The 26,033-nt window shown below is 33.1% G+C and overlaps 3 protein-coding genes and 1 pseudogene across 3 annotated transcripts; 1 reads left to right on the top strand and 3 right to left on the bottom strand.

The window, feature by feature from the left end:
- Window positions 1-243: 243 nt before the first annotated feature.
- Window positions 244-5,212, top strand: LOC104233554 (glucose-6-phosphate/phosphate translocator 1, chloroplastic-like). The gene is made up of 5 exons (XM_009786965.2): window positions 244-1,145; window positions 1,775-2,000; window positions 2,716-2,938; window positions 3,554-3,767; window positions 4,922-5,212. Exons 1-5 carry the CDS (start codon window positions 624-626, stop codon window positions 4,931-4,933), a joined length of 1,197 nt encoding a protein of 398 aa, XP_009785267.1. The 5' UTR covers window positions 244-623; the 3' UTR covers window positions 4,934-5,212.
- Window positions 5,213-5,327: 115 nt separating this feature from the next.
- On the bottom strand, window positions 5,328-9,123 carry LOC104233555 (tryptophan synthase beta chain 1-like). Its single transcript, XM_009786966.2, has 5 exons — window positions 8,782-9,123; window positions 7,551-7,907; window positions 6,190-6,632; window positions 5,975-6,069; window positions 5,328-5,811 (listed from the first exon to the last, which is right to left on the bottom strand). The coding sequence occupies exons 1-5, from the start codon at window positions 9,100-9,102 to the stop codon at window positions 5,636-5,638; spliced, it is 1,392 nt and encodes a 463-aa protein (XP_009785268.1). The 5' UTR covers window positions 9,103-9,123; the 3' UTR covers window positions 5,328-5,635.
- A 2,307-nt stretch (window positions 9,124-11,430) lies between these two features.
- On the bottom strand, window positions 11,431-12,033 carry LOC104233557 (F-box protein CPR1-like). Its single transcript, XM_009786968.2, has one exon. The coding sequence runs from the start codon at window positions 12,031-12,033 to the stop codon at window positions 11,431-11,433; it is 603 nt and encodes a 200-aa protein (XP_009785270.2).
- Window positions 12,034-17,314: 5,281 nt separating this feature from the next.
- On the bottom strand, window positions 17,315-22,629 carry LOC104233556 (septum-promoting GTP-binding protein 1-like; annotated as a pseudogene).
- Window positions 22,630-26,033: the final 3,404 nt, after the last annotated feature.

Genomic DNA, 26,033 nt, shown 5'->3' on the forward strand with positions numbered 1-26,033 from the left:
TTATGCTTCTTAGGAATATTAAATAGCACCCTTCAAAAAATCAATAATTTACGACTTGAGCTCGACACTTCTATCATAATTATGCCCATGGTATATTAGAATTCGTTATCTAAATTTTCACAAAAGAAATTCATGGTCAATACTCAACACCATTAAATGAAAATCTTGATTGCACCAACCAATTTTATTTGAAAAGAGCAAGGAAGAATAAAAGAAAACATCATAGCTAGTTGAAATATAATAGGGTTGGCGTTATAACTTATAATAGAAGAACCAAAATTAAGCAGCCACCCTACTTTTCTATACAAACCTACTTTTTTTCTTTTGGATCATCACATGCTGAGAGGATCCTTTGTTTTTAACACACTAAGATTTCACTCTGTTCTGTGTTTATCAGAAAATCTTTCTCTCTCTTCTTTCACATAAATACTCACACGCAGGCCGCATGCTTGTTCAGGCTCTCTCTACGTAGAGCCCTGAACCCTTTCAAATTTTGTAAAATCTTGATCTTGATTTTTGGTGATACTATATTTATTTGTGATCTTTAAAGTTTTTGTCAATTTTGAGTCAAAAACCCCATCTAAAATCTCGCTTGCCAGCTCAAAGTTTTTTTTTTCGCAACTATGATCTCAACAGTGAAGCAATCGGCTGTTACACTCAATGGGTCTGATTTTAATCGGTCAAAGTTCCAAACTTTGACTTCGTTACGCCGTTTCTCACTTTTGCCACCTTTACCGGCGATGAACCCTAGCCAGAGCTCCGGCGTATCTCTTTCAAAGCCTATTTATGTTTCATCTGTTGAAAAGTTTGGAACTTTGAGGAGATCTAAAGGGCATGATCAAGAAAAAAGTTGTTTGGTTAAGTGTAAGGCTTATGAAGCGGATCGGGCCGAACCGATTGATGGGCCCGAGTCCAAAACTGAGGTGGCGAGGAGGGTGAAGATCGGTGTGTATTTTGCTACATGGTGGTTCTTGAATGTGATCTTTAATATATATAATAAGAAAGTGTTGAATGCTTTTCCATTCCCTTGGTTAACTTCAACGTTGTCACTTGCTGCTGGTTCACTTATTATGCTCATTTCTTGGGCTGTTAGAATTGCTGAAACTCCCAAAACTGATCTTGAATTCTGGAAAACCCTCTTCCCGGTAAGAAATTGAATTTTTCGATACCCAATTGCCTAAAGGCAACAACTTTTTGGTTCTTTTCTTGTTTTGATGATCTTTGTGGCCATGATTTTGTTCTTTGATGCCTTGTGTTTAGGTCACTAGCGGTACTTGTGATTTGTTTTTCTAATGTTTGGCTAATTTTGATTGTTTTCCTTCAATTACTGGGGATCTAGTCTTATGGTTATTTTTGTGGGTTTCTGTGGTTTTAGGTTAATAAAGGATTTAACCCCTCTAGGAGGGGCAAAAACCCTACTAACCCAGTTTCAAAATTTTATTTTTCATTTTGTCTGGATTTAACTTTGGGAGAAATATTTTCTGGGTTTGTTGACAGAGAACACAAAACAACAAAATTGTTGGTTTTGAAGTACAAACCAATTGTTTTCTGAAAACAAAGTTTTGTTTTTTTATGGATGAAAACCTTTTCAATGCTAAGTGATTTATTTCCTGCTTAAATTTTGGGGCTCAATAGTTATTCGGTACCTATACTCGTGGAATAGTCAGTATGCACACAAACTAGCTTAGATACTACCATTATCAAAAAGAGCTTTGCTTTTATACCAGACAGAGTCTTAATAAGTCTTTGTTTTTTTTCATGTTCTATGTTCTAGGTTGCAGTTGCACATACAATTGGGCATGTGGCAGCTACTGTGAGCATGTCAAAAGTGGCAGTGTCATTCACTCACATCATCAAGAGTGGTGAACCTGCTTTTAGCGTTTTGGTTTCAAGGTTCCTCTTGGGAGAGTCATTCCCTTTGGCCGTTTACTTATCTCTAATTCCGATCATCGGTGGTTGTGGTCTTTCTGCTCTTACAGAGTTGAACTTCAACTGGATTGGTAATTAATCAACTTTTAATGGTTAAGACTTGATTTCCCATCATTTGTATTGATTTTTCTTGCCTGCGGCATGGTAAAACATTTGTACTGTTATTATCCTCGTATGCTCATAAATTTTTTGAACATTGATGGCAAATTTTTCGTATAAGAGAAGTGGTTTATACACCTAGCTGTAACAGCTGTAGTATAGTGCAGCATTTTCTGAGGGTAATTCTGACTTCTACGTCATGTTAGTACGTTTTCTTTAGGAATAATATTTTTTAGAAGTTTTGTTTTAGTCATGTCAAAGATTTATATGCTAGTAGTATTAATAGAGAACTTCTAGTAGTTTTTATTTTTATCTTTTACAAAATTAGACAGATTACCTTAAACGAAGCGACATGGTCAACAATGATTCATATAGCCAACCCCACTTGCTTGTAATTGAGGCGTAGTTCTTGTTGTTGTAATTTTGACTTCTCGAGTTTGATACCTCTCTGAAAAATGGAAGGACTGTTAGGTGATACACTCAATCACGTTAGATTTCTAAGAGACCTCTTTTATGGATAAAATTGTATCTGGTTTCTGCTAGGCTGACGTAATTCTTATTCAATCAGGTGTCTTGGCATTTTCTGGTGTCTTTGACAATTAAGTTGGTTTTATCTCTTGAAGGCAACTTGCTTATGAATTTGCTTTGCTGATCATTTTAACTGTTTTGTTGGTTTGTCCACGTTAGGTTTCTCGGGGGCTATGATCTCAAATGTGGCATTTGTCTTCAGAAATATATTCTCGAAGAAGGGTATGAAGGGGAAGTCTGTTAGTGGGATGAACTACTATGCTTGCCTGTCTATGCTATCTCTGTTGATTCTCACACCATTTGCCATTGCTGTTGAGGGACCACAGATGTGGGCACTAGGTTTTGAAAAAGCTGTCTCTCAAATTGGACCCCAAATCGTCTGGTAATCACAAAACTGCCACCATTTCTGCTTTACATTTTGTGTCATCTGCACTATGCCAAATACTACATTTGACTGCAGTAAGTTATGTCATGTCAGAGACATATATAAATAAAAATACTTAGAACTTCTGGCACTAGAAAACTATATTTTTAAAATGATATGGACTGACATGGGCTTAATTGGGAGCGACATGGTTAGTGAAAATTCGCATTAGCCGATCCCAACTTGATTGATTGAGGCAGAGTATACAGTAGTTGCTGTTGTTGACTGCAGTAATTTGTAGTGTGAAAGCAGTAAATATTTACTTCACCTGAATTTTACTACGCCTAGAACAATTTAATGCTATTTGTGTAAAGAATAACTGATATGTGAGGAAGTGAATTAATATCAAGAATGGTGGTAGCTTGAGCTGTGTCAGAATGCGACAGGAAGGATTTTGGGAAAATAGTTGCATCACATACTTCACAAGAACTGTGAAAGTAGAATGTCCATGCATTACCCCCGGCCTATTTTCGTTTAATCCAATTAAGGCTTGATAACATATACTTTCTACCTCTAAATTTTAGCTTTGGTGTTGACTGATGTTTTATACGGTGGAATGTTTGTTGATAACAGGTGGATGGCGGCCCAGAGTGTATTTTATCACCTCTACAATCAGGTGTCATACATGTCACTGGATGAGATCTCTCCTTTGACATTTAGTATTGGAAACACCATGAAACGTATATCTGTAATTGTCTCATCCATCATTATCTTCCGTACACCCGTCCAGCCAGTCAATGCTCTTGGAGCTGCCATTGCAATTCTTGGAACTTTCTTGTATTCACAGGTGATAATTTCATTTTTTACCTTTCTGTACCAGGTGTGATTGTTTGTGCTTCCTTGATATGTCTTTCTATGGCCTATTTAGTTTTTTCTGCTCGAGTATGCAAACAAACTAATTTTTCTCCACAACTATTGTCATTTTTAACATGGGAATGAGAAATAACTCTTTTCCTTTCCTCCCAGACGACAACCTTCACTCGGATCTTTTTGTTCCTTTTTTCTTTGTGTTTTTTTGTTTGTTTTGTGTGTGTGTGTTTATGTGTTTTGTTTTCTTTTTCTTTTGGGTTGGCAAAGAGTGTTGGAAAGATTCATCATAATTTAACTATTTTTTGTTTGAAACTTAGATAACCTCTAATTTCCCATGAAATGCAAACCATCTAATGCTGAAATGGATAGAGTAATATTATTATTTCCCGAATTTAAGGGATATCCTATTGGTCATGTCATTCCATCAATTCCTAGCTCAAGTGGGAAGCTCCCTTCGCCTACAACCTTGAGGTTAGGAATTCAAAGTCAGTCAAGTGAGCAAAGTGGGAAAGAGCCATTGGTGACACTCTTGAAGAGGGGTGTGGGGGTGTGGGGTTGGGGGGTTAAGAGATTTAGGTTACCTTATCAAAATAATTACATCAATGGCAGGTGCAATATAACTCAGGAATAAGGAGAAGGGATATTATCTTGAAATTGCAAATGGAATAACAACAACAACAACCCAGTGAAATCCCACAAGTGGGGTCTGGGGAGGGTAGTGTCTACAAATGTAATATATTAGAGAAATAATTTATTGAATAACGGAATGAAATGATTTCAAATGGGCAAAACCGATAGTGAGTATTTATATAAGTTGACCCAAACGTGCATTGGAATGAGAATTTATTGTTGACGTAGTGGGGAGGAGGTTTGCTCAATTTTAATCAATTTCTTTAAATTGCTTGTGGTTTTCTGCCCACTCATTGAGGACGAGTTAAACCCTTGATACTGACATTTGAAGAATTGTACAAGTTTTGGATCTTAACCAATTCCTGCTCCTGATAAGCCTGTAACTTAGACAACTCCTTTGATTCTCATGTTTTCCATGTTTTTGCGCTAATTAGGAAGTTCCATTTTTCATCATTTTGATTGCGACCCTTTCAACTTATAAACTCTTCGATTGTTATGCAGGCAAAACAGTGAAGAGTGGAATTTATATATCGCGCAGGAAAGGTGTCGGAGAGAACCGTGAGGTGTTGAGAAAACGTATCCCAGAATCCTCAATCTACCCTTACTTGAGGTGGAACATGAAACTTATTAGTATGTAGATAGCAATAATGGGTTAAAAATTCAAATCCTATAGAGCTGCGAAGGCGGGTTTCCTTGTTTCGTTATGCATCGAACTTGATAGAGGCATTCAAAACTGTACCAATAAACTGATTACTTGGGTAAGAGTGATATAAATTAGTTCAGTGAAGCAAATTTGGTTTTTACATCTTGAATGAAAAGAGCACGATTGGTCATTCCATGTTCGGCATTGATTGATTTCCAGGGGCAATGAAGCTGAATTTTTTCTCTTGAATTTATACTGAGAATCTATCAAAGTATCTTGTATAAAACTAAACAAAAGAACACACGTTTACTGACAGAAACCAAGTGACAATACTAAGTATACATGGAGAAACCTGAACACTTTCAGATTAGGTGGAAATCTCAGCCTATTAGTAATTTCCAAACGATCAAAAGAATCCTATCAGGTTTGTGAACCAGCAGTTCTAGCAACAAAAATTGAGCAAAATCTTCTTTTAACTTACAAAATTTGTTCTGCCTATAAACAGAAATACTTCAAGATACCTTCATAGAGTACACAGAATCCTCTGGGCCAAGCAATAACAAGGAGCTCCATCAAACCTTCAAATATTTAATAGCAGTCTGAACGTCCTTATCTCCTCTACCACTGCAGTTAAGCACAACCTTAGTTCCATTCGGAAGAGTTGGACACAGCTTCTCTAAGTAGGCCAGAGCATGAGATGTTTCCAGAGCGGGGATAATGCCCTCTAACCGAGATAGCCTTTTGAAGGCTGCAAACATAAAGACATAAGTGAAACTTGAATGGGTTTAGAAGATACATCATAAAAATGCAAGAAAAGTGGAAGCCAGTTACAGACTAGTAAATAGTAACTTCAAAGGGATCCAAATTATACGCAAAGCTTTGAACTAAGAGCAAGTGAAGTCACTTATCACCTTCCAAAGCCTCCTCATCTGTGATACTGTGGTACTCTGCTCTCCCCAAATCTTTCAAGAAGCTGTGTTCTGGCCCAACTCCAGGGTAATCCAACCTAATAATCCGGGGAGAAAACCAGTTAGAAGACATAATTCATAGCGATATGCCTATCCCTCTCAGGATTTCCTAATAGCATAATAAGCACTTAGGTAACAAGTAAAGTTCAAGTTATTACCCAGCACTGATAGAGTGGGGCTCAACTATCTGCCCATCTTCATCCTGCAGTAGATAGCTCATAGCTCCATGAAGAACACCCACCTCTCCCTTTGTCAAAGTGGCAGCATGTTTACCACTGTCTAGACCAAAACCTGCTGCCTCCACCCCAATCAACCTCACATCTTTGTCATCAACAAACTCATGGAACAGTCCCATCGCATTCGAACCTCCACCAACACATGCAACAAGCACATCTGGTTTCCCACCCCACTTGTCTAATGATTGCTTCCTCGTTTCTTTACCGATCACTGCATGGAACTCTCTAACCATCATGGGGTAAGGATGTGGTCCTGCAACAGAACCAAGTATGTAATGAGTTGTTTCAACATTTGTAACCCAATCCCTTATAGCTTCTGAAGTAGCATCCTTGAGCGTAGCAGTTCCAGAGTGGACAGCTCTAACCTACATGTAAATTTGGAGAAGCTAATTAAATATCAGAAAAAGTTACAGTTTCAAGCTGCAAAAGATATTCTTATGTAATTATCCCCATCGGGAATAGCAAACCATGATTTGAATATGAACATGCGTTGCAAGAAGAGGATGGAAAAAATGAACTGAAGATTGACCATCTACAGGAACATATCACAGAAGACAAGCACTGGTACACGTAACCTTCTGTTATTAAGCCATCAGCAGAATGACGAGTGGTCTTCAGATCAAAATCGAGGCAGGGAAATTTATCCAAAAAAGAAAAAGAAAACAATCAATATCAAGACTAATTGGAAGTAACCTCGTGCCATCATCCATTTCTAGTTGGTAGTTGAGGTTTTGGTATTAAGATAGTCAAGCTCAAGAACAAAGATGGCTCACACAAGCATTGCCGATCAATAATTTTTTTAGTTAAACTTCATGCTACCTTCAATTTACTTGACCGATTCATGGATTTTAAGAAGATACACTCTTCTCATCAGTACACATCTAATCCCTACTCTCCAAGTTCATAAAAATTCATAGCATATTCTATTTTTCCCATATACCAATATTTTGCACGCATACATTGTGTAAGGTTGCGTACGATAGACCCTTGTGGTCCGGCCCTTCCCCGGACTCTGGGCATAGCGGGAACTTAGTGCACCGGGCTGCCGTTTATACATTTGTTCCTTGAACCTATAATTCATCCATGGAGCATAGAGAAGAAACCACACAATTTTTCTTGTTAGTGTCACTGAGAGTAGCCAATTCAGTTAATAAAAGGTTGCACTCCTAGAGATTTTTGTGAAGCTGCAAAAGTCAATCAGTGAACTCCTTGTAGAAATTTTCAAAATCTCTCCTGAAGTACGCTAAGAACAGAACAGACAATCCACAATGTAGGACACAAACCTCAGCTCCAAGCAGCCTCATTCTGAAGACATTCAGTGCTTGTCTCTCCATATCTTGAGCACCCATATAAATAACACACTCCAAACCAAACCGAGCACAGACAGTAGCAGTGGCAACACCGTGCTGACCAGCCCCTGTCTCAGCAATAATGCGTTTCTTTCCCAAGCGCTTGGCAAGCAAAGCCTGGGCAACAGCATTATTGATTTTGTGGGCACCAGTGTGGTTTAGATCTTCCCTTTTCAAGTAGATCAATGGTCCTTCACCATCTGCACGTTTATAATGCTCAGTAAGCCGCTCTGCAAAATAAAGAGGGCTCTCTCTGCCAACATAATCTCTCAATATTCCTTCTAGTTCTTTCTGCAGTCAGCATAAATCATGTAAACAAGTTAGAATTTCTATAGGGGTCATAACAAATCTGCCTAATGCAATGCAACTGAAATCAATCAACTACACCACAATCTCAAAACGATTCGCGTCGACTTATCAATCCTCTTTATCTGTTCAGAACTGTTCAAATTATTTTCATTCAAATACTAAATAGTTTCTCCTTTAAGGCAATTACTGAAATTAGGGGTTCTCTAAATCCCAAGTCAAAATGAAAAATAAAAATTTGAAAAAAAGGGGGTTAAGTGAATAAGCTCAGAAGTCATAGCTACAACTGCTTATATCAGATTAAACACTTCAATTATACTAAATTGCAAAACAAAATGCTAGCTCATGCACTAAGAAATTATGCTTAAAGCAAATGTGTATACTTTATTTTAAAACACGCACAATACATGCATTTGAAGCTAGTTCTCAGGAATTTGCTAATTTGTGCCCACCTATTTCATCACGTTATAAAGACACAGACTTTTGATATCAAGAAATACTAGTCCACTAGTTTCATCATTTCACGATTGAATAACTAAAAGAACAGCTTCTTTTTTTGGTCAGTTTCACTATTCATATTTCATAGGATAAGTGAAAAATCAGAAAAGGGTCAGACATCTAATAATAAGTGGCTAACTCCGGGAAAACAAAATAGCCGGTTGTAACGTCCAATCAATCAGATCTGCTCTTCTTACAAAATGCATAATGCGGTTAAAAAAAACAATAACATCAAGTACATCTCAATCCCAAAACTAACATCAAGTAATATACCATTTCGCTCTAATTGGGCCCTATCTCATTCCAATACTCAAAAATTGAAACTAAATCAGCAATTTAAGAATGCAAAAAATTCAAACACCTGAAAGTCATGGTCGGTAGCGAGCGAATTGAAGGCGGTTTCGAGCTCGTCGAGAGCATGCATTAGTGTTTCGGGTACATATTTCCCCCCAAATTTCCCGAACCGGCCGAACGAATCGGGTCGTTGAACGACGGCGGGTTCCGCAACATCCTGAACCGACATTGATTGTACACAAACATTTGCAGGTGGCTTGGTGGGTGAAATCGTAATTTTGCTGAGTTTTAAGGGTATTTGCGATTGGAATAAGGAGGAGGAGGAGGAGAAGCAGTGGTGGGGCTTCGTTAGCTGTGGAGCTGTTTGGCTCGGTGAGGTGAAGGCCATGTTTGGTTGATCTACAATTAAAGGATTTTCATGGACGCCAACTTTATGAAAGGTAAGTGGGACCCAGTTGAATGACGTGGCTGTTTTACAAATTTAGAGTCCAGAGAGATTCTCTTTAGTGACCGAACAATATTAACCCATAACAGGACGAACAACTATTTTTCATCCATATTATATTTATTTATTATATGCATTTCGGTATAAAAATATTTAATAGTAATTTGTTTTTCTTTTAAGGTATTTTTACATTTTTATAAAAGAATTATTAATAGCTTTAGTTATAGAAATATTTGTGTAGAGCTGGAATTGAGGAATGTTACTAGTTTATTTACCATTAAGGGTCATTTGGTCAGGAACAAGGATATTTGGGGATTGTAATCCCACATTCTATGTGGGAAGGTAATATCAAAATTTTGATATAAACTTATACCGATTTTAATTAATATCATCAATCAAACATGAAATAGATGTAACCCAAATTTTATGCTAGAATTAAGAGTTTTCTGAACTCATTTTGAGGCAGAGCTTTTTGATGAATAGTTTTGTTCTTTTTTTAAAAAAAAAAATGGAGGCAATAAGTGTTGCTTTATTTCCTTATATTGCCAAGACCTGATGTTGTAATTCATTGAGGGTAGAGCAAAGTAAATGTGCAGAATACGATCATTTAATCAATTGTTTGAATTGTCTTTCTTATGGTTAATATCATACTTATGCTCTAATAGCTTGTTTGGTCAAGTTGCTAAAATCAATTTATTTTAAAAACTTTTTTTTCAAAAGTACTTCTAGTAAAAAATAATTTGTGTTTGATTAATTAATTTAAAAAGTACTTCTAAACAGCAATTAGTGTTTGGTCAAGTTTTTAAAAAATGTTTCTAAGTATATATTTTTTTCTTCAAAAAAATACTTTTGGGGAGAAACTACTCTTTTTTGTTTCTCCAAAACTGCTTCTGTTTCTATTCAAACGCGTTTGTTTTCCTTCTAAAAGTTTAGCCAAACATTTCAACTTTAGGGGGAAAAAAAACAAGTTTTGAAGGGAAAAAAGTGATTTTGGATTTAGAGAAAGCTTGGCCAAACAGGGTATATGACAAGAGCATAAATACTTAATTAACTATAAACCTTTTGGTTCTTTTACAAATATTTGAGACACAATTGTTCCTGTTCTTATCTTCTAATGGAGAAAGTCTTATAGGGAGTTCTCTTTTTTATTGGCCTTAATTATATGACGTAATATGAATTAGTTCTGGTGGATACCAAATGGTTATACCAAAAGAAAAGTTGTTTTAATGGTCCGTGTAATATAAAATTATAGTACTCTTGATCATGCTTAAAATGATAAATCAAAAAGACACTTGTGATCTTGCAAAAAAAAAAAGAAAAACAATTCTCATTAATTCTATATAAAAACCCCTTTGCCTGCAGTATTACGTGTTTAAGAATTTACTACTCTCTTTTTCACTCCTTTTCTACATTTTTCTGGCCATAGGCCAAAAGAAAAGAAGTGTAACAATTGAAATTTCTATTTACAACAGAATGTTACAGGCTTACAGCTGAAGGAAGACCGAGCAGACTTGGCAGTTTGTAACAGTTTGGCTAGTGTTTATAATAGTTTAATTTTTTGGCTAGACTTAGTAATTATGTGCCCTAAGTGGCATAACTATATATGGTTTGTGATATTTCTGTACGCAACTAATATTAAATTCTATGTTGCTCGGATTCTCCAAAAATATCGATGGGTGTGTGTCGGATCCTCCAAAAATAATGTGCATAGGCTACCGGTTCCCGGGAACCCAATAACTCTTGCGTAGACCCTGTATTTATATTAAGAAATTCACTAAATATTGGTAAATATTTGACTGTGAACCCAGTTATTATTGCATATTAATCTAAAATTACGATAGGAACCCATAGGAACCAATAAGCCTCAAATCCTAGATCCGCCTCTGACGGGTACAACAACTGTTTTGGAGAGTCCGAACAACATAGATATTAATATAACTACTTCCTGTTGGTAAAAAAAAAAAAAAGCATTAACATACAAGAATTCCTGTGCACCTATATAATTCTATTCCTCCAGATTACAGAGTATGCAATTGACGCTATTCCTACTGAGCTAAAAAGTGCTGGAAATGCAATTATTAGCGAGATCAATAATTGAAGTTTTGAAGCGAAATATAAATAAGCACAAAAAGAAATGTTTTTTTTTCACATTAAAAAGATGAAATAATTCATGTTACAGGCAATAGCCACCTTACTTTTTCCGAGTAACTCAATTTCTGGTATTTTCTTTGCATAGGCGACGGCAATCCAAACTTTTTGTGACGGTCGTCACTACAGTAATGTATCTTTCAAGTTTAGCGTATAGGTAAAGGCTGATATACAACCACTCATATACTCGACAAGAAAAAGTTTTCGCATTTTATCATTCTTAGGATTGTATACAACAAGTTCAGTTTTATGAGCGTTAATTAGCAAAGCAACTTCTCCGTTGTCTGCGGCGGTAATGGGCAATACTGCAAACTCTCCATGAGGATCAAAGCATCGGTTCTTTATAAAAAATAAGGATGTCCATGATTTCTTTACTCCATATTCCTTCATGACCAATATCTCAATGCCGTAATCATAATCACAAATAAAACCACGACTCATACAAAGACAATCATCTAAAACTCCTAAACCACCTATTTCACAATTAAAGTGTTTATGCTTAGGCGGCTCGGGAATTGGAAACAAACCGAAATTTTCAGAGATGGGATCAAAAGTAATAACTCTATAAGGATTTTCATATGAATATATCCTACAGTGAAGTCGTCCATGAAACGTAATCCCATCTTTCACTGAGTGGACATCATCGTAAGGCAAATCGACTCTCCTCCACGTTTTGTCGTCCTCCTTAAGACTAGCAACCATAACAAACTTCTCTAAAGGAAACATCACATCCTTGTAAATATTCTTGGAGGAGTCAAAACAAAGTCCGCCCCTTGGAAAACTATATCATATATCGAAATTGTACTTAATCTCTATTTTGGTGCATAATCGAGTCGTAGGATTCCACAAGAAAAACATATCCCAATTTGCACGTATTAATAGGAGACCGTCACAAGAACCCAAAATCCTATAATGATGACGATAATCAAAAATAATATTCTCATCCAAAGGGCTGCTGAGTTTTTCTTCATTGAGTTGTTGGTTTATGTAGTGAAAGGTGGGTCCAGGATGCTGCTCGGCATGCACAATTACGACGACTCGACTTTCTTGTCGTTGTTGATCCAATAACTTGAAGTTTGGACGTGAAATCCAATAACACCATGGCTTTGAAACACACCTGAATCGTAAGAGAGATTTCACCGGTAATTTTGACAGAATAAGGCTAGTGATGTCGTCGGGTACATCTGCCATATTACAATATTATAAGAAAATAGAATAATGATCGGGGGAATAAAAAATGGTGAGTCTCCAATGGAGTTTTGGACGCAGAAAGAAAGAAGGAAGGGCGGGCAAGGTGGCTAGGGTTTTCTTTTGTTCTAAATTGGCAAGTGTGAGTACATTGTACTTAAATATTTGTTTTGAAAGGAGGAATGGAAGGAATAGGCAAAATGGCACCGGGTGACAACACAAACACATAATACAAAAATTTTAGCTTTAGATTACGTTTGGAGGCAATCCAAAATAATTGGGGTTGTTTAGCCAAATCCCCCCAAAAAACTACTTCCCTGCTTATTCTCTTCCAAGAAAACCTAATTCTCTATTTATTCCCTCTCCCCTAACACCCTTCTCTACCTCTCTTTATTGTTGCCTTACTTTTCAATCACAAATTCAGTCACCTTATCATAACAAATTCAATCCATAAAAATTCATCAAACGCCTATGAGATAGGCTTTGAACAGAAATCATAATTAGAAGCATGCCCTTACTTTTTTTTTCCTTTTTCTATTTTAACAAGGTATCAACTTTTGATTTTTGGGGTTAGAGATAATGGTTAATTTTGGAAAAATGAGGGGGCTTGGTCCAAAACTTTATTGAGAGATTTTCATAAAGCACTATCTTTTAGTGGTAATTAGCTATCTATAGATACCATTTGCTATATTACGGATTGTAGATACGTTTTTTGTTGTTATAAAATGTATTAGATGTATTTAAGCTACTATATTCATGAATACAGTAGCAAAAATAGGCGTGAATCAGGGAAGTTCAACTAATCAGTTGTTGTATTTGAGTGTATTCGACTGTATTCATGGCGTGAAACATGGGATTATAGCTGGACATATTATTGTATTCGACCGTATTCACGGCGTGAAACAGGAGATTACACTGTTTTTAAAAGAAAAGTAAATCAATTAACATAATAGACTCCTAATATAACTAAACAAACCCAATTATAACACACAAAAATTGTATTTCCAGTTATAAAAAAGATTCTCAACCGAAAAATACCCCAAAAATATAGCAATCTTAAGAGAAATTATATAATACATCTGAATACATAAATTATATTAATTAAAAAAACATATAAATACATTCATGGCATATAGCGAGACAGTGAATACAATGAAATACATAGAATACAACGGAATACATTGAAATATAATGAAAAAAAAGACAGTGAATACAATGAAATACATAGAATATAACGAGATACATCGAATTACAATGAAAAAAAAAGACAATGAATACAATGAAATACATGAAAATACAGCGTGATACGTTGAAAAAACATTGAAATATGTTAACAGAAAATTAAGTTGCTCAGCCCCAAACTCCGTCGTCTTTGTTCAAGAACAAACCCTAATTTCTGGCGAATCTGTCGTCGAGCAAAAACCCTGGCTTGAATCTTGTATTGAAGATGACGGAAGTTGAGAAAGGTTTGTGGGTTTGTTGTGTTGTGCGCGCCGATCAGAGGCTTCATCTCCTTTGGATTCAATTTCGGTTGCATAAATTACTAACACTGCTTTTGAGTCGTCGTCTATGATGGTCAAGTGCGACCCACGTCATGGGAAGTACATAGCCTGTTGTTTGATGTACAGAGGTGATGATGTGCCTAAGGATGTGAATGTTGTTGTTGCCATAATTAAGACAAAGAGAAAGAGAGAGAAGTCTTTGTGGTATACCAGGCAAATCACCGTTTGTGACTAATAGTAGGTGATGTGGGTGAGAGAAATTTTGAGATTGAGCATCGTGTTTTCAGGAAATGGGAAAAGAGAATGGCATATATCAAAGTAGAGAGAGAAAGAAAATAGTGTAACTAAATAGCGTATTTAGTGGCTTAGGAATAGGAGGTAACCAAAATTAGATATTTTACTATAAACATTAAAAGGTATCTATAGAATATAATTTTTTTAAATGGTATTTATTTAAAATAAATAATGTGTTAACCTTTGCTATAGGAGATAAAAATTCCAACTTTATTCCCCTTTTCTTTCTTCTTTTCTAAAATTTAAAAAAAAAATAGTTCTAATTCACATCCTCGTATATTAATGTATCTCTAACATTTGTGTATATCCACAAAAAATTATATGTTATATACTGAGATACACAAAAAAAAAATCTGATATACATTTTGATATGCAAAAAAAGGAAAATAAAATTGTGATATACACATTTGATATAAACATTAGTTAATGTGTTATACACTTTGATATACAAGCAATACAATTATTTTATATTATTATACACTTGGATATAGAGGCAATTTTTTTTATAGACACTCTATTTATAGTAAAGTTATGATACACATATTTGATATACACAAAGAAGGAAAATGACGGTGTGATATACATTTTGATACACACATTATTATTGTGATATATATTTATTGGCTATCTGGTATCAATATCTATAACTATGATTTTTTCGGCTAATTATGTGATTAAGTTGTCACACCATGCCATTACCCCAAAGGACGAATAGAGATTTTTACATACTTGGTCCCTTTTTAAAAATTATTATCATAAATGATAGTAGACTTTGTTTGTTCCAAAAACAACACTTTTTTTTTTTTTTACTTTTTAGTACTTTCATTTTGATAACTCCATTAACTAAGGGATCCCTCTACATTAATACACTTTTTACTACATTTCCTTTTCCCTCACTCTTCTATAACTTCTTTTTTCTCTTCCATAAATAACACTTACCCAAATATATCAAAGATTCTGAAAGAAGAATATCTCAAAAATAATTCTCTCTGCACAATGAGAATTTTAGTATTTCTTTCTTTTTTGAGTTTTAAGCTTTTTTCTGTACAATTTTATTTTTAACTTTTTTCTGTATAATTTTATTTTAACTAAAAATATACATTTAACATATTTCAAGTATATTATATTGTGATAATTTACAATGTAAATATTCCATCAATATATATATACATTATACTGCATTATTATATTGATATTATTCAAAGTATATAACTTATATATACATTATACTACATTATTATATTGATATTATTCAAATTATATTGCTAGCATATGCCTTACATAGAATTTAATCTAAAATATTAGTATGCCACTAATATGTATATAGAAGAAAAAAAATATGTCACATATACTATTTATATACGGATAATTTGTACAAATATGAATGTTATATTAGTGCAAAATATAAATTGCATATTTATAATATCACTTTAAATATAAATAAGTGATAAATAACATATGCATATATACATAATTTTTCCTAAAAAAACACATGCTTTATAATATACCATAAACATACATTATATTTTTTTCACGAAATATATGTATTTTATTCCATTGGAATATACAATATATAATTTTGCTAGGATTAAGTTGAATAAAAAGGTCCATGTGTAAAAAGAAAAAAAATATTATGGAATGAATCGATGATATATAATTAAATATAAAGACATATATAAACAACATATGCATATATATATGAATTTTCCTAAAAAAAAGATATATGATTTATAATGTATATACACCACATACATGCATTATAATTTTTTCGTAAATATATGTATTTTATTTTGTTAGAATATAAAGATGTATAATTTGCTACATTACATTATATAAAAAGGTCCATGTATGGAAAGGAAAAATCTGTTATGGAATGGATTGGTCTCTATAAAAAATATAAAACATGATATGGAATGGAGAGAAAAAATAGGAAAATATATTAAATACTAGGACTGCATTTTTAAACAACTTGATTCTTGCTGATTTGAATTGAATTAAATCAGCTATATATATAAATATTTTACTTCCATATTTGTTAATCATTAATTAATGCTAATCTTTTGTATTATATTTTTAATAGTGTGCTATTAATGAAAGTAGCTCAAGGGAATATGGCTAACTGACTTTGACAATGGTCTGGATTTTACTTTTGGGCTTTCTTAGTGAAGCTATCCTTATGGGCCTACTCAGCAAAGTATGTAGAAATGGCATCAGGTAGCCACTCTAAAGGACTACTATTTAATTAGCCAATGCAACTTGAATTTCAGTTTTTTAGTTTAAATACTTGAGATAAAATGTCCTGAAGTTAAAATTTTTAGTTTAAAATTTCAGGATAAAAATAAATACGGGCTATTCTCTAAATAGATTCATTGTTCTTGTATATAGACGTAGGTATGTACAACGATGAATACATTGAATACACACAAAAGGAAAATTTCAAATCATTCTCTGATTTTGTCATGTAATGTATTCTTAGGAGCATTTTTAGGTTTAGCAATAGATCAAAACTTATAATAATAGATGAAATTAATTGATAAGTACTAACCATTTATCGTTAGTATGTCATTTAGGCTATGACTGTCGTCCAGCAGGACCCTTAAATCCACATATGTGTCTTAACCTTCCGAAGGTGTTCTACCAACAAATATCTCTGCACTTCATTAAACTTTTCTACTTTGTCTACTAAAAATTACCTTCAACTTTCATGTAGTCTTGCTTTCTGTTGATAATAGATTTTTATGACTATCCGTTGTTTTCTTTCATTGTTGATCATCTTACTATCTTGTTGTTTTTATTCTGCTTTTGTATGGCTTTTTGGTATTGTCCCTTCTTGTCTATATTTTCATTAATGTAGTGCTTATGCTTTCTTGAGCTGAGGGTCTATTGGAAACAGCCTCTCTATCTTCACAAGGTAGGAGTAAGGTCTGCGTACACATTACCCTCCCAAAACCCCACGGTGTGGGATAATACTGGGTATGTTGTTGTTGTCTACTAAAAATTACCTTCAACTTTCACTCCGAAAATTAAAATAATAAGAAAAAAACTATGAATCCACAGTTTTACCAATTATTAAGAAAAAAGTAGGGGGGTGAAAAGGAATGCAATATTACACGTTAAAGAATGTGCTACTCTTTTCTTCGTCCTGTTCTCCCTTTTTCTGACAAGGGTCAAAAGAAAAGAGTGTCAAAATGAGGTCTGTATCTACAACAGAATGTAACAACAACAGCAGTAGGAAGAGCAGAGCAGAGTAACTCTAAATCTAGAAGTCAATAATTGGTTCCCCAATAGTGAGATTCCTCTGGACAGTCCAAGGCAAGTTAAAGAGTTTTGCCATGATAAACTTGAAGATCTTATTCACATTGATGTTATGTGTTGCACTCGAGAAGAAGAGAGTTGCTTTCATTGCCTTTGCATATGCCCTTGCCTGCAAAAATACCATTTCAGCAATTCTCAACATGTAAAGTCAGTAGGTTCAGAATGAATATGATCTATTTATATTGTTCGAGCTGGTGGTTCTTTTGAACGTGTTCTAAACTCCTCATTCATAAATATTATCCTACTAGCATAAAAAGCTACCCCTGTTTACACGAAATCCAGAAGTTTACTATGGTTAAGTAATAAATTGTGGTCGTTATAAATTAAATAATCTTGACTAGTGATAAAGGTGCATCTAACGGCACGTGTCATGCATTTGTTAGTTTGATATAAACAACTCTATGTAAGTATTTTCTGTAATACGCATTCAATTATAAAACTGATGATACATATATATAGATTACGGTAACTTTAATGATTTAGAAGAAAGATGAGGAATCAATTTAGCAGAATTGTACCTGTGTCACCACAGTCCACTGAATGTCTGGTGGAAGCTGGACAAAATCATCAAATTTGGTCCCAATTAGTATGGGAATAGCAGTCTGTAGTTGTCAATTGTAGAAGCAAAAGATTAGACTTCTAGAACCAAAAAAATTAGGGGTTAATTTCACAAATGGTCATATAACTATGACGTTTTTTCACTAAAGTCATATAACTTAGTTTTCTCACACAAAAGTCATATATCTATGACTTTTTTTCTCTAAAGTCATATAACTTTGTCTTTTCACACAAAAATAATATAACTATGATTTTTTTTTACCAAAATTATATAATTATATTTTCTCACACAAAAATCATAAAACTTTTACTAACTCGCAAAAATCACAGTAATCGAAAAATATAAATTTTCAATAGTATTTTCTTTGTAGATTTTTATTTTCTTATTTCAGCTTAATAAATAATAGTAATCAAATTAAAATATGAATGACTCAATCCGACCTGGCCCACCCGACCCAATACTCATATATATAAATTAAAATAATACTAAAAGTGAATAGTAAATCCTTCAAAACATGATACTTCTATTGTTTATTTTAATTTTCGAGATTTTTATTCAAATTTATAGCATTTTTATTTCAAGTGCTCTCTAATTATACCTTTTATTTCTTTATTTTTCTTTATAAGAATCTCATGTATTTCGAATTGAATTTTTTATGGGGAAAGAATTCACTTTTAGTAAATAGGAATGACCCAACTTTTAATTTATATATATGAGTATTGGGTCACGGTGGGTCAGGTCGGGTTGACGCATTCCTATTTTAATTGGATTATTATTTATTAGGCTGAAAATAAGAAAATAAAAATCTACAAAATAAGAAAATACTAGCGAAAAATTATATTTTTCGATCAATATAATATTTGTGAGTTAGTAAAAGTTTTATGATTTTTGTGTGAGAAAACATAATTATATGATTTTGGGAAAAAAATTATAGTTATATAATTTTTGTGTGAAAAGACAAAATTATATGATTTTAGTGAAAAAAAGCCATAGTTATATGATTTTTCTGTGAAAAACAAAGTTATGTAACTTTTGCGAAAAAAAGTCATAGTTATATGACTTTTGTGTGAGAAAACAAAATTATATGACTTTAGTGGAAAAACGTCATAGTTATATGACTATTTGTGAAATTAACCCAAAAAATTAGGTTAGCTAACAGGGTTTTTAAGTCTACAAATAATGCATATTTGAACACTAATGTTCCATCGGGGAGAGCAGTGGTAATCTTTACTATTCCCCGGGTCCACTTTAATTGATTTATGGGCCCTTCTTTTGTGATCCACATTATTTGATTTTTTTGGATATAAAAAAGAATTATTCATTTTTCTGAAGTTGCCTTTGGAGTAAAGAGTCTTGAAGTATCTGTTATATTTTCAATGAACAAATTAAAGAAATAGTAAAGGCTAACATGATCAATTTTATTGTCAATTAATGTTAAAAGGTGAATTCTTTAATATGTGTGAAAACAGTCAAAAAGTCAATTAAAGTGGACCAGAATAATTAATACTAATAGTCTAATATACATATTAAATCAGAATTTCATTGGTAAAGAACGAACTGAACTTAGTGGTCAGTTCATCATAATTGTTGTTTAATTCATTCTCAATAATTCTTCTTGAAATTTAAAGCCATTTAAGGTGGGCATCAAGCTTCAATTATTCAAATCAAATGAGCCAACTGATTAAGTTATCATCTTCAAAAACAAAAAGTTACTCACTAAAGTACTCCCTCCGTTTCGTGTCGTGGTTACTAAAAATAGTTGTCTCAAATTATTTGTCATTTTAGAAGTTCAATACAAAATTGATTATATTTTACCTTTTTTACCCTTAATAATCATTTGCATTCACATTTAGTACAATGGCGAAGCCAAATATTGATAAGGGTGGTTAACTGACCACTCTTTGTCGAAAAGTTATATTGTTTACATAGGTAAAATATTACATTTTCGAAGTATATAACACATATTGAACACCATTTGTCGGAATTTTTTGCACTTCTTTTAAATTTGAACACCTTTGGAGAAATTTCTAGCTCCGCCACTGATTTAGTAAAAATATTTTAATTAATAGAGATGACACATAAATTGAAAAAATATTTAATAAGAGTAAAGTAATCAAAAACTATTACTCCCTCCGGTCCAAAATAAGTGATTTTTTGGATGTTTTCACACAGATTAAGAAATCCACCTTTTAACATTAATTAGCAATAGAATTGACCATATTAACCTTTACTATCTCACATAAATATTCCTTAACACATATTCCAACACTATTTATTTCAAGGACAATATAGAAAAAAAATAATTAATTCATTCTTGAAATCTGAAAAAATCACTTATTTTGGACCACAAGAAAAAAGCCAAAAAATTACTTATTTTGGGCCCGGGAGTATTTGTTAACATATATTATGGGAGGGAGGGAGTACTACTCTAAGCCATTGGCTACTTTTTTCCCGAAGCAGTGAAAGTAGTTCCAACCACTATCATTACTCAATTCCTTTTAGCTTTACTTGAATATATCAATAAAGTCCCAACCACTGTAGTTATATTGCTGTGGATTACTACTAATTTTTTGTTTGGTGAAAAGAAAAGGAATATTTGCTACTGGCTAGTGAAAGTGTCATCTAACTTTTACTAGATTTGTTAATAAGTAAATTTAATTCTTGGTTCTAAAGTTTACTCCTTTTCAAGAAAACAACATTAATTTGAAACATAAGTCAAGTTTCTTACCTGATTCCACTTTCTTGCTTCACTATACCAACTTATCACACTGCAATTGCAAAAAAGAAAAAAGAAAAAAGAAAAAACTTTTAATAATGGACTTTTAACTGCTGTTAATAACAATGTTAGTGTAAAAAAATTTCGTACCATCATATTAAAATGACCTACTTGTTCAATGTACTCCGGCTAGTGAGATCAAACATAAAGAGAATGGCGACAGCATCTTTACAAGCAATTGGAATCTGATCAAGTGAGCTATGATCACCTACACCCAAGTTTGAAAATTCAAAACACAATTCATTCAAGCTGTACTACGCTTCCGCTATGCGCGGGTCTGGGGAAGGGCCGGACCACAAAGGTCTATCCTATGCAACCTTACCCTGCATTCATGCAAGAGGCTGTTTACACGGCTTAGAAGTGTCAAATTTGGTCTAAACTTAATAAAATAAGAAGTCAAAATTAGCTAACCAGATTAAGTAATTAGAAATTAATGAACATACCTCCCACATCCCATATTCTAAATGCAATTCTAGCACCTCGTACAACTAAAGTTTTATTCATCAAATTCAATCCGTTCATCTGCAAACATCTCTTTTCTTCTTCATCCCCTACATACTTAATCTGGAAAAAAGAAAATCCAAAAAAGTATCAGAAAAAGGTTGTTTCTTGGTTTAAGCATAAAAACAAACATTGAGTGACCGTAACACCATAGAGTTTAGACTTGTGGTAAGGTCCTAGGAGATCATCAGAACTCAAATCTCACTAGAAAAAAAAATGTCACTCGGTGATTTTTTTCTCTATCTGCCTAAGTTTTGATGGATAATATAATTCTATACCGGTAGGAGATAGTAGATACTTGATAGAGTATTAGTCGAGATGAACAGTAAACTGATCCGAACAATTAAAAAAAATCCAGCATAATCTTATCAGTGAAGTCGGGATCGAGTAATGTGCACGTAGAGCTTACCCTATACTCTCGGTCCAAAGAAAAATAAAAAAGGCAATAGCACCATAACACCAGCAAAATAACATGAAAACCGAATCGAAAGAAACAACAGGCTTATCTGAACACTGTTAGAAAAAAGAGTAACAAAGTACAACATAGTAAGGCTAGAAAGAGATTAAGTTAAACTTACCACAAAACTTGTTTTACCAATGTGGCAATCACCCAAAATACTGATTTTCAAGGTAACTAAATCTGAATCACTATCATACCCACTACAAGTTGCAGTCAACGGATCATTTTCACCGGAGTACTCCTCACTTTCCTCCATTGGCGGAGTTGCAGCAGCTCTTCGAGACAAACGCCGGTACTTTCTTACCGGCTTCCGGCCAGTTGAGCAAATCAAAATTCTTTCCCAAATGAAACGAAAAAATTCTCTAAAGATTGAAACTTTATCAAATATCTTCCACCTAATATTCACATGAACGATTTTCCGGCAGAGATTAGTCATATTTCTGCTATTACTTCATGGATGTTTTGAGCCATATTGAGGAAATATACATAGGAGCTAATTTTGGTTTCCACATTTTGGTAGTCTTTTTATTTTTAGATGTTCTGTTTGGAACAATTTTCAACTCTGTTCACGACGGCGACAGAAATTAAGAATGGGAAAATGTTGGGTTTTTTTGGTTTGTATTTTGAGTTAGGCGGTTGACCGGTTTATGTGTGTTTTTTGGAATTTCCGGGAAATAGTCCAACTTGCCGGCTTCTTGTTCTTGATTTTGATGTGTAATTACTTGGACTTGGGTATTTAGGTCAATTGAGTTAGGCACTACCTAGTACCTACCATATATAGATGTTTTGTAGGGGTAGTTTGGTCATTAAATTTAAGGGTATCTTTTGGTATGCAGCTTATAAATAAACTGGATTAGATGAAGGTTAAAAAGTCAAGTGAGATGATTAAAAAAATTGAAAAATAAAAAATATATAATTTATATACACTGACAATATACATTATCAATGTAATTATGTTTTAGCACATTACCAACTTCTTGTTTTATATTGCTTATTCTACAAATCAAGGATACATATATCAGGTGAATTGATAGTGTAAAATATTTATTTTGTAACATTATCATAAAGAAATAAACCAAAAAAAAGTGGGAGAAAAAAATGGTATAAAAAATGTTTTGCAATTTTTGCTTCTTTTAAACCAATAATACACTCGACTCTCGTGTCAATTATAAAAATGGAAACACGTAATCTACATATTTATTAGGCCACAATTAATTTAAACAGCTTGATGCTAGGATTTATAATTAATGAAGCATCTATGATAGTATTCTTTCCGGACCACTTTAAATCATTTTTTTTGTCTCTTTTTACACATACTAAAGAATTCACATTTTAGCATTACTTAATAATAAAACTGATCATATTAAGCTTAATTTGCTCGTTGGAAATATAATAAACTACTGCTAAGCTCTTTACTCCAAGGACAACTTTGGAAAGAAAAAGTTAATTCTTTCTTGATATCTGAAACAATCAAATATTATGGAATACAAAAAGGGCCGAGAATCACTTAAAGTGGACCGGAAAGAATAGCTTTATAGCTCATAATTTACCCCTTTGTTGTTCTAAATGTTGAAAATTTAGAAGATGAATGTTAAAGAAGATACCTAAGATCAGAGAGAGCAAAGAGGAAACAACAAATGACAGAACACGATACTAATGATGATGTTATGTTGTGCTTTTGGAAGTTAATGGAAATTATTTATTTCGTGAGCAAAGCTTGGAAAAGAAAAAAATATTTGTGATGATCATCATTTTAAGCACAAGAAATAATGATGTCATGATAATTTTTCTGTTGCTTGTATTAATGTTAGCATTATCTTAAGAAATTGTTTTTTAATAACGTAGTTTCCTGCTTGTTTGCGCGTACAAGTTATATATCAATATTAAAAGTATCAAATAACTCTAGCTATCAAGATATAGATATATGGGAAAATATCACCTAGTATTTTTGTTATTGCTGAGATTAAAATTCTAATACCTTGTGAATTTTAACTATTTTACTAATCACTAGGCCAGGTCCGTAGAGCATCTTAGAAAATCCTTCCCATCCTAGATAGAAAGATAAAAGCCATGTATGCATGTTTACTTAAATAAATGAATGAAGAATTATTTATACTATATATATATAATATTTTTCTTTGAGAGAATTTATAAAATATATATACATAGTGATAGAAAGAAAGAAATAAAACACAATCAAGATTTGATTGGTGGATGCAGATCAAGGATATTTTAAAATTTGGCATGCCAAGGGAATAAAGTAATTAAAAGCTGCAAAATACCATCAGAATGACTCATACTTTTGTGCTTTTCTACAAAAGCATTTTGCTAGAATTAATAAAGTTCATTTGTGTTCTTGCCTTTTCCCTGCTAAAGAGGTCCACAAGTCTTTTAAATCAACAAATCTCGATCTTGTCTCTGGTATAAATTGATCAAGTTAGATCCCAACCAAAGTGGACAAGAATAATCTAATTACATAAGTTTATTCCGTTTAAGTTTCAGCCAGAGGGGAGTTAGGTTGGCAAAAGGGGTATATTATCGAAAATTATATTATCGTCCAATATATATATGTGTGTTGAACCCCTTAATTTGTTAGCATATTTGTTTTTTTAATTTTTTTAATATCCTCGATGAAAATCTTACTTCAGCCACTGATACTTTCAGCTTATAACGTAAATGGGGTGCTTAAGTTTTAAAGTAATCATTTGTTTGTTTTTAATTATGATTCTGTAACGTAGTTTTTATGCACCTTTATTTTGCCCCTGCAAATTTAGAATTGTGAAATTCTAGAAGCCGCTGCTAAGTAGGCGTTTGGGCATAAAAATTGTAATTTTTTTATAAAAAAATAGTATTTGGAGTTAAATGAAAAATGATATTTGAAATTTAAAATTATGTTTAGACATACATTTTACTTGAAAAAATGTTGCATTTTTGTTGGGAGGGGGGGGGGGGGAACAAAAATTTCTGAAAAACTCATTTCCGATTTTTTTAAAAACCTGTAAAATTTCATGAACACACATGTTTTTGAAAAGAAAAAAAAACCGTAAAAAAGAAAAAAATATTTATAGACAAACGAGTTCTAATTATCGGACTAAACAGACAAATGGAAAAGCCGATGTCTTTATCAACTTCGTAACGAATACGACACGAATTTTACGTGGGGTTCTTCAATCTTATCATTAAACAAAATACACAAAATTGACAATCCATATTCCAATTATCTAAACAGAAAAATAATTCATGCATGTACTATATAGAAATAGAATTTAGGTAGAAGGCGTGATCGTGAAGAATCTAGCATGCCACAGGTGCAATTATTAATGATTATAACTGAAGACGACCTTGTCATTTGGGTTATTATATTTAATTTGATTCCAACAGTACCAAGAATGACTTGTTAAGAATGTTTTTTTTTAATCTGTATCTTTTAAATTCATTTAAGGAGTAGGGTAGGTATTCAACCCTCCTAGGGTGGACGTTGGTTGCTGTTACATGTATATAAAGTCATTGCGTTGGGTGCAAGCCTGCAAGATTTTGGAGGTTGGAGAAAATAAAGAAAGATAAGTAGTGATACCAAACCTAAAAGAATAATTTACCAAAAAAGTCTGGGCGGGAGATTTCTGTTATTCGGTATCTATACTGGTGAAAAATATTATGTATTTATGTACGCGTATAAGTTTTATGAAATATGAATTGCTATATTATCTCTTTAGGGATGGATGATGATCATGAATTGATGAGAAATCTTAAATTTCTAATTTTTACCTTTTTTTTCTAATATTCTAACAATATGCATTCAAAATAATAGTTGGAATGATTCTAATTTAAGTAGGTCGTCGTTAATTTTTTTTTTTTAACTCTCTTTAAGTATGTTTAAAATATTATAAGAACGCAAGCGATTGAATATGAAACGTGGACTGTCGCTAGAAGAAATCAAAGACAATTAGTTTATTTCTAATAGGTGGTGTTATTCGGCTTAAAGTATGTGTATTTATATGCATGTTGCCTCGCATTTTACTCGTATTTTATGGAATTTGGATGTGTAATGTAATGATTTATTCTAATTCGTAACAATTTTATGTGTAGGAGTCACCCGGAGGCAATATGGGACAAAAGTGCACGATTTGAAGC

This window comes from Nicotiana sylvestris, chromosome 7 (assembly GCF_000393655.2).
Source record: "Nicotiana sylvestris chromosome 7, ASM39365v2, whole genome shotgun sequence".
NCBI classification, from domain to species: Eukaryota; Viridiplantae; Streptophyta; class Magnoliopsida; order Solanales; family Solanaceae; genus Nicotiana; species Nicotiana sylvestris.

Bases quoted from the DNA above. Each gene is read 5' to 3' on its own strand.
- LOC104233554 (XM_009786965.2), top strand. From the start codon at position 624: ATGATCTCAACAGTGAAGCAATCGGCTGTTACACTCAATGGGTCTGAT. The intron at 2,001-2,715 runs GTAATTAATCAA...TGTCCACGTTAG, and splicing joins GTTGAACTTCAACTGGATTG to GTTTCTCGGGGGCTATGATC. The intron at 2,939-3,553 runs GTAATCACAAAA...TGTTGATAACAG, and splicing joins ATTGGACCCCAAATCGTCTG to GTGGATGGCGGCCCAGAGTG.
- LOC104233555 (XM_009786966.2), bottom strand. From the start codon at position 9,102: ATGGCCTTCACCTCACCGAGCCAAACAGCTCCACAGCTAACGAAGCCC. The intron at 6,633-7,550 runs GTTTGTGTCCTA...ATTTACATGTAG, and splicing joins TGAGGCTGCTTGGAGCTGAG to GTTAGAGCTGTCCACTCTGG. The intron at 5,812-5,974 runs GTGATAAGTGAC...TTATGTTTGCAG, and splicing joins AGATGAGGAGGCTTTGGAAG to CCTTCAAAAGGCTATCTCGG.
- LOC104233557 (XM_009786968.2), bottom strand. From the start codon at position 12,033: ATGTTTCCTTTAGAGAAGTTTGTTATGGTTGCTAGTCTTAAGGAGGAC.